Source organism: Eublepharis macularius, chromosome 14 (assembly GCF_028583425.1).
Source record: "Eublepharis macularius isolate TG4126 chromosome 14, MPM_Emac_v1.0, whole genome shotgun sequence".
In the NCBI taxonomy this organism is placed as follows: Eukaryota; Metazoa; Chordata; class Lepidosauria; order Squamata; family Eublepharidae; genus Eublepharis; species Eublepharis macularius.
This window is the reverse complement of record NC_072803.1, coordinates 69,247,031-69,262,042: the sequence shown is the minus strand read 5'-3', so window position 1 is coordinate 69,262,042 and position 15,012 is coordinate 69,247,031. Positions and strand designations below refer to the sequence as shown.

The 15,012-nt window shown below is 48.7% G+C and overlaps 1 protein-coding gene across 3 annotated transcripts in view; it reads right to left on the bottom strand.

Moving 5' to 3' along the window:
• Positions 1 to 307: 307 nt before the first annotated feature.
• The window catches only part of NOTCH1 (notch receptor 1), a 127,391-nt gene continuing 112,686 nt past the window's right edge, over positions 308 to 15,012 (bottom strand). For all 3 annotated transcript variants that reach the window (XM_054998569.1, XM_054998570.1, XM_054998571.1), the window contains 7 exons: positions 13,711 to 13,927; positions 12,268 to 12,358; positions 11,144 to 11,309; positions 10,572 to 10,867; positions 5,127 to 5,274; positions 4,943 to 5,040; positions 308 to 4,151 (listed from right to left, as the gene is read on the bottom strand). In XM_054998569.1, coding sequence (XP_054854544.1) covers positions 2,727 to 4,151; positions 4,943 to 5,040; positions 5,127 to 5,274; positions 10,572 to 10,867; positions 11,144 to 11,309; positions 12,268 to 12,358; positions 13,711 to 13,927 — 2,441 coding nt within the window. In that variant the 3' untranslated portion in view covers positions 308 to 2,726. The remainder of the gene's footprint in view (positions 4,152 to 4,942; positions 5,041 to 5,126; positions 5,275 to 10,571; positions 10,868 to 11,143; positions 11,310 to 12,267; positions 12,359 to 13,710; positions 13,928 to 15,012) is intronic.

Genomic DNA, 15,012 nt, shown 5'->3' with positions numbered 1-15,012 from the left:
CCCTCTCTGCTTCAGGCCCCTGCCGCTCTGTGCTTCTCAGCCTAGCTGGCAAAGCAATTGGCTTACTCCTGAGGAGTCCAACCCTACAGTGTTCAGGTCAGCAGTGTCCCAGAGTTCTTACCTGAATGTTGGGACATTTTTAAATGTTATGAAAATTAAGCTGACTACATTGTTGCATGTAATAATTGTTCCCAATTTATGAACTTCTGCCACCCACAAATTCTGGCTATGGAATACTCTGCCCAAAAAGAAAGGGAAATGGTTATGGGCTGTAAGAATTAAAAACACAGACAATTTTTAGTAAAATTCTAGATGCCTGCTAGCATCATTTATTGCAAATCAGTTAACCAAAAAATACACATCATTTTTGCAAACTACAATTTTGCACAAAGAATTTATCACAGGTTGCTTCTTGCCACCCCCCCCCCCCAACTTATAGCTATACTCTGCTTTATAAAACCTGAAATATTTAATACAAGAAAGTGTTTAAATATCGCTTGCTTTAGGGATGCCCTGATATTAGCACTTCCCCGTTTCCTATGAGGCTGACGCTCAAAAGACACATTCACCCCTCCCCCAATGGGAAAATCTGTTCATCGGGGATTCTCTCTGTAGATACCGCCCTCCACTGCCATCGGTCTGTATTGTGCCATATAGGAATGCAGTGCCCACATCCTTGCAGCTGGATTCATGCATGTTTCCTGCACATCTAGTGGGGCTTTCTCCAAAGCACGAATGCTCAGAATTGTAGTCTAGGGCACAATCCATAGGAAATTCTCCTGAAGTAGCCTCCGTGCAATGAACAAGTGGCCACGGGGCTTTTGCAGGCACACTCTCCACTGGACTGGGCTCAAAGGCCCCCCTCTAGCAATATTTTAACCCCCCCCCCCACCCGTCCAGCTCAATGGTTGCTTTAGACATAATTACTTAGATTTTTGAAACAAAATCCGTCCTTGTTTTTCTTAAAAACCCTTATTTAGAGCATTAGCTTTGCCACAGGCTTATACTACACACATACACACGCACGCATGTGTGCACAAAGTCACCCCCACCCACCCTGGTCTCCAAAAAAGCAGACATCTGTAGTAAACACAATGTGCCATTAGAAAAACTATCAGGATATTTTTTTAAAAACCTGCATCTTAAAAACCATGAACATGTATGGCTGTGACTTGCGACGACCCTTTGGGGCTCTACTCTTCCTAGAGCATCCAACTTGGACCTGACAGTAAAACTCAAGGGAGGAACGAAGTTGGCACTGGCCGTGTCTGTGTCCCCTTTTATCCCCATTATCACACGTAGCTGCCAAAGGCCTTGCTAGACTTCACCTAAATCACATCTGGGTGGTTTCTCCCAGTCACAGCCTTCGATGCTATCTAGTTCCAAGCCTTTCTGATTTGACTGTTCACCGCAGTTAAGGCCACGAGACATTATTTGGCAAAGCTTCCCCTCCCACTCTTAAACACAGCTTGACAACTCCCTTGCTGTCTGGAATCCATGAAAAGTGGAGTCCGGACAACTGCTGTTTTGAACGGCATTGCAACACTTCCATGGAATTTTCAAGCAGACCACATCACAACACAGCTGTGCCTTTCCATGCTGGTTCCCTCCCCACCAGAAGCCAGCTTCGATCGTGTGTAGTCATGAAGCAGTACCCGGCGTGGGGCTAAGCCATGCAGAATGGGCTTGACTCTTAATGGCTGGGATCACTGAAGCAGGTTTCAGCCTCATCCTACTAAGGTGTACACTTCCTCAACCCCCCAGCCCCCTGCAGCCAACAATGGAGACCTGGCTCTCTCCAACAGATCTTGTGCATGGGTGTCTATGGTGTGTGTGTGTGTTAAAGGTGTTTTGCCATTCCAACATACATCCTAGTCCCCCTCATTATCTATGCCCGCAGTCATGATGGGCATTTTACTAGTCCTTTAATAATAAAGATACGTGGTTCTCAAAAAATACCTAAGATCAGAGCATTGAAAAACAATATTACAAGAACTCAGGCAACACCCCACCCCCAAACTGTGAAGCGTAATTCCTCTCAGGACAAAATCATCCACAGATTTGTTGTTGTTATTCCACAGGATTGTATACAAATTGTTTTGGAAGGTGGGGAAGCACCTGAATTTCATTTGTAGCTTTAAACTTGCAATCCTGATCTTTGATCATAGGCAGCATTTAAAATAAATTTTAAAAAATCTGCTATTAGCAAAGAGACAAAATGAACATACAGCTTTGTAATACTGAATCTTTAAAACAAAAAAATCAGTTTTTCCAGGATTTAAAAAAGCACAACAATAAAAAAAACCCTAATCAATCAGTAAATATCATTTTATGAACAGGGACCTTTTGCTTATATCTTTATAGCAGAATGCCCCCTCCCCCCCCGCACACGCGAGCACACACACACACACACACACACACACACAAGCTACAATACAAAAAGTTTAAAAAGCAGAACAAAACAATCAAGCCCCATTAGAACATTTTACATTTCGTGGAACAGCAAAAACAGGACATATAAATAATGAGGCAGTGTTTTCATGTAAAATACGTACATAAATAAATACTAAAAAAGAAAAAATTAAAAACTTTTCATTTTATTTTTGTATGTAAAAATATTTTATTTTTTAAAAAAAGACTGCTCCAGTCCAACCAGAGCATTCCTGTCAGAAGAAAACTCTCCACATTGTTGTTGGGGCTCCTCCTTCTTTGAGACGCTCCCCCGTTTACTTGAAGGCTTCTGGGATGTGTCCCATTTGTGACGGCATGCTGGTAGGAGGGCTTGAGATGCCTTCTGACCAATCGGACAGGTTGGAGTGAGGAGAGGAGCTTGACCACTGGTCTGGAGACTCTGGGGAAGGTGTCAGGAAAGGGTGATCTGGCACCTGCAGCTGGTGACTGGGAGTGTTGTCCAAGGGGGAGGAATAGCTATGCTGGGAAGGTGGCGTGAGGAACTGGGTAGCTGTCATAGACTGGGTCAGGGTAGACGGCAGGGAGGTGGCAAGGACCTGGGTATCTTGCGGCATGATGGGATGGATGGCCAGAGCGCTGCCACTCCCTGGCTGCATGTCAGGCGGGCTCAGCTCGTTCCCAAGGAAGTTTTGACCGAGGTGGGTGCTAGTGTTTGGGGTGGCGCCGTGGGGCTGCTGCTGCTGCTGCTGCTGCATGTTTTGCTGCTGCTGGATCTGCTGCAGCTGCTGGGCCTGCAGCAAGTGGGCCTGCGAGCTGGCTGGCAGGCGGCTGCTCGGCACTGCCTGAAAGCTCATCATCTGTGACAAGGTGGTGGTCGGCAGGCCGTTGTGCAAGGAAGTCATCAGCCCATGCGGCAGAGCTTGGCTTTGCTGAGGTGGCCCTTGTTGGATGCCGTTTCTCATGGGACTGTACTGGCTCTGCACCATGCCATTCTGCAGCCTGTTCAGCCAATCACATTGTCCATTCAGACCGGGGCCCCCGCTCACTGTGAAGCTGAGTGGCGTACTGCTCATTATGGCATTTGGGTTGGAGACAGGTAAGTGGGAGAGGCGTGGGGGCGCTGCATCAAAAGGCTGCATCCGGCTGGCACCCAAGGGAATCTCTTGCTTGCCTGCCATGTTGAGGTGGTTCATGCTCATATGGGCATCAGGCATGCCAGGCAGGTGGTTGAGAGGCATGGAAGGAGATGGCTGGAAGGGTGAGGTCATTAAGGGAGGGGAGGCCACGTCTGACATGTAGCCATGGGGAGACTCCAAGGAGTCCACAGGTGAGAGTACATTGGAGCTGTCCAGCAGACATCCTTTGCCATCTTGTGACTTCTTTCTGCGGGCCTTGATGTCCTTAGACTCTTTCCCATTACAGTTGATCACCTTAGTGCTTGGTTTTCTGGTCTTCTTACCCTGGACTGCAGGTTTCAAGTTGCCAATGTAACTACTGGGCGAGCACAGGGGTGGAGACATTGTGGGAGCCCCCACAGAGCCACTGTGTAGAGGTGGGCTCCTCACTAGGTTGTACTCATCCAGCAGGCGCACAATATCATGGTGCATGCGTTCCTGGGCAATGTCTCGTGGAAGGCGGTCCATGTGGTCTGTGATGTCCCGGTTCGCAAAATGATCCAGGAGGACCTTGGCAGTTTCATAGCTCCCTTCTCTGGCTGCCAAGAACAGAGGAGTCTCTTCCTGGAAGCACAGAGAAAAGGGCTTAAATCTCACCCTCTCAGATTAGTGGATTAAAAAAAAACTAATTAGATTCAGATGGGAAAGGGGAAGTAATTCAGGTGTTCTACTTTAGCAAGTTGATTCTGCAACTTAAAAGAAGACAGAGTCTCAGCGGAACTCAAAAGAAATGTTCCATTTTGTCTCCTCAGACTACATGCCATGTATTTAGATTAACAACAACGACAGTGCTTATATACCACTCTTCTATTAGTGCCTCACCCAGAGTGGTGAACAAGTTAGTGTTATTATTATCCCCCACAATGCAGCTGGGGAGCTTTGCTGAGAGGAGTGGCTCACCCAAGGCCACCTAATGAGCTCATGGCAGTCATGGGATGTGAACCAGTAGAGTGCTGATTCACAGCCAAACCACTTATCCATTGTGCTACAGCATGACTTATTTGCATACTCAATTTTAGCACCATATCTAATGAAATATACCAAATGTGCAACTGCAGCGACTCCCTGTTGTTCCCTAGAAGTTCATCATTTATTCCCATGAACCCTCTGGAGAAGCAGACAGCTCTTACTGCGTGAGCTGACTGCACATGGACAGATAACCACCGCTGAGATACTCCTGCCTAACCCTCAGCATAGTGTCATCAGATCTCTGCCGTGAATCCATGGCTCCCTGTTCCATTAGCCTTATTTACATCCATTTGCTATAGATGCTAGCACTAATTGTCCCCTGCCCAGATAGCCCCACCTCCTAGATGAACTTCTGCTACGTGGCCCAGTTCATGGTCGAACTCTACCTTGTTGTTCTGCATGTCTTTATTGGCCCCATTTTTCAGCAATACGATCACAGCTTCAACGTTATTCACGGCTGCAGCCCAATGCAGAGCAGACTTTCCTAGGGACACAGAGGCATGGGTGAAGGAGGACACTTGGAGTGCCAACATTTCCAGTATACCCTCTGGCCTTTTCTGGGTCCAATACCTAGATCATCCACTGCGTTGACATCTGCATGGCAGTTGATGAGGTCCTCCAACATGCCTTCTACAGCCAGGCGGGCAGCCAAGATCAAAGGCGTTGTCCCATCATGCATGCGCGCATCCAAGTCAGTGGCCCTGTTTCGGATGAGAATCTGCCCCAGAAAGAGAAGTCAAAGGAATTGCACCATTACTTGCTATCCTCTTCTAGATTGGAATAGGAGAATTTGCTCACTGATGACTTCTCCTTCTGCTTGTTCTCCCCACCCCCTAAAAGGCAGCCTCTCTTTGAAGAAGAAGAGTTGGCCAGGGCTGGACTAGGAGGTACCACCACCCCCTCCCCTGTAAGGCCAGTTATGACTGCCTCAGCAGACCGAACCAACTGGATCCTGCCCTGACTAAAAATGAATTGGGAAGAAACTGCAATCCTCAGCCAGTCTAAGCCAACAGACTCCACCAGTCAGGTCAAGCAAACCAACAGGAGGAGAGTTCACTAAGCAGGCAAACGCTCTGTTTTCCTGACGTTTCCCCTTCCAGTGGCCCAGAACACAGGGCTTTGCTGTGCAGCACCCAGAGCCCCTGGAGAAAAGGGGAAGGGCCTGGGTGTCACAAGGGCACCTTCAGCCAAAGCAAAAAAGTTACTTTCATAGCGCCTAGCAAATGTGTGCCGAGAGGATCAGGTCACTGCTGGAAGCACAAACACAGACTGCCCAGGAGGGAAGGCCTCCTGCCATAGGTGTAACCAGCTGCCTCGTGTGCCTGAGCACAACACATGCTGGAAGCCCCTGGTCCATGGAGGTCTTGAAGGTCTTGCTGCCTCTAACTCCATACACGAGGAAGAGAGAAGGGGATCTTATGAATGGCCAGGCCTTTTCCGATAATCCTTAGGAGCCCTCCTAGCATCTAAAAAAAGGTCAGCTCCTCTGCTTAGGGTGACAGCTTGCGAGACAAAGAGGGCAAAACAAACTCCTGCTCTCTTTGGAAGCCAGAGTTAACCCCAGGAACAAAAGAACCACCTAAGAGAAGCACCAGGTTGTCCTTACGGATAATACAAAAGACTGAGTCAGCCAACAGCGCAAACAACTCTGAAATTTTCCTGCTCAAAGTTATTGCAACCAGGAAAGCCAACTTGATAGAAAGTAAGAATACAGAAGCATCCCAGATAGGCTCAAATGAGCCCTAGTTAATGTTTGCAAAATGGTGTTAAAATACCAGGCAGCAAAACTTGTAACCAAATGTCTACTTAAAATTCCTATCCCAGCCTCTTTAGGCTCGTATGAGTGAAGAAATTCTGACTTTTGGCAAAAGGAGAGACCCTGGCTGAGAAGATCTGAGTTGGTAGCTTCATGAGAAGATGCAGATGGGAGTTTGACAAGGCCTGCAAACCAGGGGCATCTTGGCCACCGAAAGGCAAGAGATTCTGTTAAAGCCAAAGGAAACATTGCAGTGTTTGAAGATGAAATTGGCCCCACTGCACCACAACTGGGGCAAGGAGCAGCACGTTCATCAGCGGTGAGAGGAGATGGGGTGACAATCAGGCTTCTTCTCTGGGTACAACAACAAGATGAGGAACATTTTCACTCTGACCTAGCACAGAAGACCATGGAGATGGAGGACTGATTACCAAGTGTCAGATGTGTTGCTCTGGAACCAGCTAGTTCTTGTCCCAGTTGATCACAACATCATGATCTTGGAGCAAAGCGCTTGCTAGCTTGGTGCTCCACAGACCCTCTGGGTTGGGATGCTGCACGAAAGAGGATATCGTCCCGGTTAGGGTACATCTTCTGCACTCATTTCAGCCTCAGATCCTCAATACTATTATGTGAATCTTGGAAAATGCCCCTAGTGTGTGATAAGCCAAATGGCAGAATGAAATACTGATAGTACTGCCTATGATGAACAGATCTGAGGAATCTGCATTGAGAAACATTGGTAAGCATCCTTGAAGTTGACAGATGTCAGAAATTCTCCCAGGAAACTGCAGTGAGAATAGAGGAGAGTCTTATCTTGAAAGGACAAGCCTGCTTTCCATTTTGAGGTTCAAGATAGCTCTTGCTTCCCCATTATTAAGACCAGAAGATGGCAGCTGATGCCTGTTCCTCTCTCTGCAGAGGAACCAGTTGGATAAAACTGGTATTGATCAGCCTTTGGATCGCTTCTGTTCTGAATAAAGTGCTTTGTTGATTATGTAGAGCAAAGAGAGTCAAAGCATTTTTCTCGAGGCATTCACCTGAACTTGATGGAATGTCTCCAGGACTTGATGGTCCTGTGCTGTGAGGTCCCATACGAGACGGACGCCTAGTCCCTGACCCCTGACACACACTGAAGCAAGAATGAAAGCATAGTCAGGATGATTTTTTGCCTTAGGAGGCAAGGCAGAGGCAATTTGCCAGAAACCTGAGTTCTAAATCTGGAGTTCTTAGGAACCTTGAACGTTCTAAAGGTTGGGATTGTGTCTGGTGGAAATTGAAGTGATTGGCCACATCTTGTCTTCAAAGGTTGTTTCTGTGAGGATAGCTGAATGTTGCATTTGGACTGCAACTTTATCGAAGCCTTGGCCACAAAGAGTAAGGATGAATGGGTAGATCTGGCTTCATTCCAAGGTCTGATCTAGACCAACTTCTGAGTCACCACAGTAGTGGCTCTGGTCCTGCCAGCATAATCTCCGACACCAGAGGTGCTGCTTGCTAAAAAGGCCATTGCTTTAAAGACATCATGAAGCAGGGAGGGCTGTTCCTGCTGCAGAGACTTTAACTGGGAAGAGACAGATGAAATTCTGGTAACGGCTATATTGGATTCCATAGCCCATCTAAAAGAAGGGATTCATTTCCCCATCTGTCTACTCCTTGGCTGGGGTGTCACCTTTAGGAGGAACCCAACAGGAGTCCTTTGCTAGGGCAGCCACCGCCTCACCAGCTGCTGAAAACACAAAAGACTTCAAGGCTTCGCTTCCACAAAATGATTCCTTGTTTCCAGGGTTCTGTTAGGTTTCACTGGTTTCTCTGGCTCAGGCCTCCAGACCCTTCATTTCAAGAGAAGATGGGATTCTCCACATGAACCAGGCTGGGGGAAAGGCTACTATCAAGACCCTGAGGGAGTCCAGCAGTTAAATCTGAGGAAAGAATGTGAGCGCCTTCTAAGAGCGGAACTACAAGTGACAAAAGGCACAGGTTGGACACTTGTCAGCTTCCCTCAAGTTTTGATGGGAAATGTAGGCAGCTTGGCAGAATGTTGGAAAAGTGACAGTTGAAAAGTCCACTGGACAGTCCTCGGAGAGCCAAGCTGCAAGACCAGGATGCCTACATTTCCCATCAAAACTTGAGGGAAGCTGACAAGCGTCCAACCTGTGCCTTTTGTCACTTGTAGTTCCGCTCTAAGACAAGGAACAGTCGCCCCAGCAAGGGGAGGGCTGGGGCAGAACGTAAGCAACACTCCGTGCCTCCGAGGCTGCTTGAGCCACAGGAACCTGAGGAGGAAATTCTTCTCTTTCGGTCAAGCCAGGGAGGTCCTGCCCACATGAGGGGTGAGGAAGGAACAGCAGGAGATCAAAAGCTTCTTGGGGGCAGAGGTGGCAGAAGGGGAGTGGTCTCTACCCCTCCTCCACACACATCAACCAAAGGCAGCAAAGGCAGGGAACAGGCTGAGCAATAAAGGATGGACTAAGAATGAGCCCACAGCTGTGGGGAAGTTGGCACACAAGGGCAGGACTGTGGCCCAGTGGCTTTGTCTGCAGAAGACACCCGGTTCAGTCCAGCACCCTCCGTTCAAAGGAGGAGGTAGAAGGTTAGACAGGGACTGCTAGCCAGAGTAGACCAGGCTGACCTTAGTAGAGTAGGAGCCTCTTTCTATATAAGGCAGCTTCATGTGTTCAAAGAGGAGGGAGGGAGGGAGGGGCCTTCTGGCAGGACAACTCTGATCCACCACCCAGGCAACAAACTCCCGTTTCCACCTGCATCCACTTCTGGAGGGAAAAAGGCAGCCTCAACTTTTGTTAGCAAAGGAGACGGAACAGCAATTGGGCTGAGGCCACAAAGCCACAGGACTCCCCCAGGACAGTTCTCCAAACCAGGAGAAAAAGAATGAAGGAAAATGAGGAAGGGCCACGGGGTGTCCCTTCCAAGCCTAAACTGTACTCGGCAGCCCTAACACCTTCCTGCTTCTTCTGCTAAACCCGGCCTGCAGGCAGAGAGAGGCCCGAGTAGGCTGGGAGGAACCTGCAACTGTTCACTGTGGAGGCAGGAAGAAAACTGAGCCTTCAGGGGAAACAGAAGAAGCCTGCTAGCCCAGCCCCAGCCGGTCCCTCCCTGCTGCCCACTGGAGAGAGAAAAGAGCCCCCCCCGCCCCCGCCCCCCAACCTGGGATGCTGGAAGGGGAGAAGAAGGAAGAATGCAAGGCAGTGGCTGTGGCCATCAGCTCAGCTGCCGAGCTCAACCCCAGCAGGCTCAGACCCCTTTCAATGTCCTTCATGGCCGATGGCCGTGTTCTCTCATCAGAGGCGTTTTCCAAAAGTAAAAATAGCATACCCCCCGCCCCCTCAAGTTGGGGATGGGACAGCATGGCCTAGCCAGAATTTGAACTCATGTTGAGGGTTGGCCTTCTGAGATCAGCTACTTTTACTAGTACTGCTGAATCTCCTGGTCTCCGTTAGTCAAGAGCCCCCCACCACCCAACATCAGCTGTCTCAGGACAGTCACAAACATTTGATTAGTAAGGGTGGTTAGCAAGCAAGGGCCCCACTGCCGTCGTCTGCCCAAGCCACTTCCCTGCTGTTGTTTGCTCCAGGCTGACTTCTGAGGTTTGCTGGCTAGGCCACAATGTACCAGTAGGAATCATACCTCCCCTGATCCAAACCTTCGCGGGCCTGAGCAGTGTGGAACCAGGTCCCCATAAGGACTGCCTCCCCCCAATTTGTGTTACACTCTTCGGAGGCAGCCCTGCTCGAGGTGCCCCACTCCCTGAAATGAACAGAGTCTGCTAGATGGTTGCCCCCTTTATTATAGCACTTACTACCAAAAGAAGTTCACTAGGCTTGTTCTTTACCAAATTAAAACCAGAGTTTTTAGCTATGCATGATATGTCTCCGTTCATCTGCTACAGATAGTTTAAGCTAAATTCTCTCTTTCTGCAGGGTTTTTTTTTTTTAAACTTCAGTGGTTTAAATTTTTGTATGCCACTCTGAGAACTTATGGGCCAAGTTAGAAAAGGAAGTCCACTTCCCAGACGTAACGCCCCTTCCTTCTCTGCCCAAAAGCCAGGCCTGCTGCAGCTCAGACTTTGCTCACTTGCTGGAATCCAGAGAGTCTGGCATATTCCTTTCGACCTGGAGTAGCTAAGGCGGGAGCACAAGTGAGCTGAAGGCCGAGGAAAGGCAACCCAGCTTCGGTGCGGAAGCACAGGGGGGCCAGCCCTCCCCCTCCCCTCAAGACCTGGGAGAACGGTGAGCTGCGCCTACCTGAAAGACCCCCTGAGCATCTGCTGACACAGCTGCGTGGAGTGGCGTCTTGCCCATGTGATCCTGGATGTTGGCATCAGCACTTGCTTCCAGAAGCCTCTTGGCAGCGTCGGAGCGGGAGTAGCGAGCAGCCAGGTGGAGCGCAGTCTCTCCTGTGCGGTCCGTCTGATTGTGCAAGCTAGCCCCCTGGTAGATGAAATCTGAAATGACAGCGGGGGCATCCTCCTCCTCCTCACTGTTGCCTGTCTCCAGCCCTCCTCCGCTGCACGAGGCGATCATCAGTGGAGTGAATCCATCTGCAAAGGTAGGAGAATCCATCAGAAGCACAGTCTCCCCCCGTCAGAGCCCACAGCACTGCACTGGAAGACACAAGGAGCCCGACTACACCTATATATGTTGCCCAACAAATTTATTTTTAGTTTGGACTTCAGAAACCATGGTATCATTCTCCCTCCTCACAAAGGCAAGATTACTGGCATGGAAAGGGTCTTCCCTGGGGGCAGGGGCAAAGGCTCAGAGAGGTTTGTCCTTCGTGACAAAATCAAAGGGAAAGGGACGGATTGCCTCTCTACCTGGTCCTCGTACGTTCACGTCCATGCAATCGGCATCAATTTCACCTTGTGGAGGGGTGGGAGCCATGGAGGAAATGCGCAGGTCAGCGGCATCCAGGTGCTGCTGGGTCCACTGCCTGTGGTCAGTATGGTCATCCGTGCCAGGCAGCATGGCCTGTTCCTCCACCTGGACAGCGAAGGTTACAGATCACTTCATGCAGGCATGCACCACGCTCCTGCACACACAGCCGAGATGAAAACTGGCCGGCATGTCTCATGCGTAAGAACATTTTATTTTTATCATTTATTTTATTTTACTTCATTTATATCTCAGCCTTTCTTCCGCAATGGGGACCCAAAGCGACTTACATCATTTCCTCTCCTCCATTTTATCCTCACAACAGCCTTGTGAGGTAGGTTAGGCTGAGAGTGTGTGACCAGCTCAAAGTTATCACGCAAGCTTCCATGGCAGAGGGAGGATTCAGATCTGGATCTCCCAGATCCTAGTCTGTTACTGTAGCCACTCCACACTGGCTCTCAAGTAAGATCAAATATAAAACTACAAATGTTGGAACCAGAAAACCCACAGATACAGTCTGCGTAGTCAGGTTTTCAAACATTTTGCAATTTGGGGGGAGCTGTCTGGCCGGTAAGCCACAGACAAAGGAGAATGGGAGTATGGGGGTCAAGCCATGGGCATCAGAACCAGTGCTGAGTCCCACAGCAGGCAGGCTGACAGCTGAGCAAAGTAAAGCAATGTGCAGTTCCTGACCATTTCTCACCCCTTCCCCCAGCTCCCACTGAGGGCCCGGTCATAAAGCCGCGGGGCCCATCTTAATGGGGGTGCTTTCCACAGACATGAAACTTCTGCTGCCCTGTGTTGTGAGCGCTCCTTCCCTGGAGGAAAGCATCTTTGGTAGCAGAAGAGATCGACAGGAGCCACCCTAGGTCTCTGAACACAGGGTTACATGCCAGAATGCTGTCCTGAATCCACTGGCATTTGGCCCTAATTCCTATTAACCAAGTCTGCAGAGCAGAAACCGACATCTGGTGGTGTCTGCCCACCCACCAGAGCAGACGGACAAAGGCCGGAATCTCTCTTAGATCCCACATGGACCAAAAACAAAGCTCTCCTTGCTGCTTACCCTGAACTTCTTGGTGTCTAATGTCTCTTCATCACCCCATTCATTCTGGTTGTCGTCCATCAGGGTGCCATTAGAAACATTCTTCAAGGGTCTTTATGAGAGCAAAAAAAGAGGCATAGGAATAAGAGCCACTGCAAGTAGTAGTAGTATTCTTTATTACAGCACTTAGCCAGTACATTTACCATAAAATTTAAGTGCACAGAGCCACTGCAAGAAAAGCCATGGAATTAACTATGGTTTCAGTCACCAACATGTCTGTTCTTTAAAATCTCCCTACCACTTGCACTTCTGACCTTACTGGAGCTGTGTGTGTACCACACCCACCTAAGCTATCAGCTTAGATACTCTTTTATCAAAGGAGAACTGGAGTATAAGCAGAACAGACTTGTTGACATGGGATGGAGAGAGAAATGAACGTCCAAGGGCCCCATTAAATGGACCACGTACCAGGCATTCTGCTCTGTATCACAAACTCTTTACTGCCTACGGCACAACTACGGTTCTCCTTCAACAGAACTATGAACTAGAAGAAAGCACCTGACATCCGGCAGCTGCTTTGGTTTCGGAGAAAGGAAAAGACAGAAAGGAGCACAATAATTCTTTGTTTTTATTCTATATAACAAAATTTATATTTTACCTTTCTACCTGCAATAAGGGCCACTAAGGCAGCTAGCAAATTAAAACAGATGTAATAAAATCACATTTTAAAATAATTAAAACCAACAAAATGCATTATTTTATTTAACAAAATTTACTGTACTAAGTGGGGGGCGGGGGGGGGGGGGACAGAGAGCGATGCAAAGGAGGGCAACAGACGGCTGTGGAGTCTTGCCAGGGGGAGCTTCTCTGGCAAAGGGGAGAAAAGCAGCCCTTGCCAGAGTGTCCTCTTCTGCCCAACTGTCAGAGGCGAGAAGGGAAAAGTATGAAACGCGCCCCCCCCTCTTGTAAGCTGAGACTGGGGGTGGGGGTGGGGGGTGGGCGAAGCAAGCAATCCAGCAACCCTGGGTCACCATGAATACTTCAGTAAACTTGGAACAGCCTCCAAGAATATACACTGGAGCCAGGCACAGAAGACCTCTCCGAGCAGCTCCCTCCCCCTCTCCTTCTCCGCAGGGCAGCCTGATATTTCTCACAGGCAGGATTCGTGGACCTCTCGTATGCCAAACCGTGGTGAGGAACAAGGACGGCGGAACCCAGCAAGGGTGGTGGCGACCTGGGGCCAGTTACCGTCTCTCACCGTGCCCCACAGGGCTGTTGTGAGGATAAAGGGGAAGGAAGAGGGGCCCTGAGCTGCTTGGAGGAAGGGGGAGATAAAATTCAAACTTAAATAAAAACATCTGATCCTCCCTCTCTCAGGTATGAAAATAAAAGCCTCCTCCAAGGCAGCAAGGGGATGGGTTCTGCTCCGTGGCCTTTAACAAGGTAAATGAAGGGATCACTCACTTCAGCCCCACAGAATCCTCCCCAAGGGGCTCTCGTCGTTTCTTCTTGCTTGACTCTGTCACTTTGAAGCCCTCAGGAAACCACAGCTGTCCATGTTCTCTCCGCCGCTTGCGAGATGCCAATACTCCGATGCCAATGAAGAGCAGGAGAAAGAGGGCAGAAACGACCACATACATGGGATACCACGGAGTGCTCCCCGGGGAGTCGGCGATTTCGCCTACGAAACAAAACAAAAAGCTGGGTGCGCACGGAGCACAGGGAGTTAAGCTGCATATCAAGCCAGAGACAGAAACAAAATGAAGCAAAATTAGTTAATAACAGTCTTTCTGGCTTATCTAATACTACCCCCTCCCCCCACTACTCCTCCAAAGCCCCCTAGGAAAAAAAAAGGCAATTTTCTCCACTGTTCATCAAAACTGCAAACTCTTGGCAGGTTCTGCTGCTGCACTGGGGAAGAAAGCATCCCTTCTTTTCTCCTGTAAGGGGAAAAGGATTAGCAAACTTCAAAATCGTTGCATTCGCATTGAGCGGTTAAGTCAAAAGGATTGAGGGGGGATTTGGAAGATGCAAACTTCAACCATTTGCCTCTCACAGATCGATTGTGAGGACTTGTGGGAGGGGGAGCAGGGCTCCTCCCCCCCCCCTCCCCCCCACCTGGAATGATTTGGAAAGAAGATCTGGATGAGAGGCAAAACTTGAAGAAGAAGAAGAAGAAGAAGAAGTCATTTTTATGAGCTGTGGCATTTGCTCCTTTCTCGAATGGGCTGCCAATTATTCTACATGATATTGTTATATACAAGCAGGACCAAGCAAATTTGATTGGCCAAGACTTGGTTCACATTTGCTGGTCTGAATGTTATGACATGCAGAGATTTTTTTTACCTGAGCAATCACTAAATGGCTGGGATAGTAAAAAGTGTACATTAATAGGTATTTTTAAACGGATCGTTTATCTAGTTCAACTGTTTTGTTTGAGGACATTCTCTTTTTCAAGACTTGTGGATCCGGCTGGCAAAAACGACCTAATTTGGCTGTAATTGACCCTATGCCTTTGCCCATCTCCTTACCTATCATCTCCAGCACCGATAATACGGCGACTACCAGGCGCTTCCTGCTGCCTTCAAGATCTGGATGGAGTTTTGCCGCCTTTTGTATTTTCAATGAGTGGACAATCAGTGTTCTCTGTAACCTGCTGTAACTTGAAACCAGCACTGAAGTAAAACTATATGCCCAGTAAGTGTTTTATAAAGAATGCCAGAAAGACCTGAAAAATCTGCTCCCCCTCATTATTTTTCAAAAAAT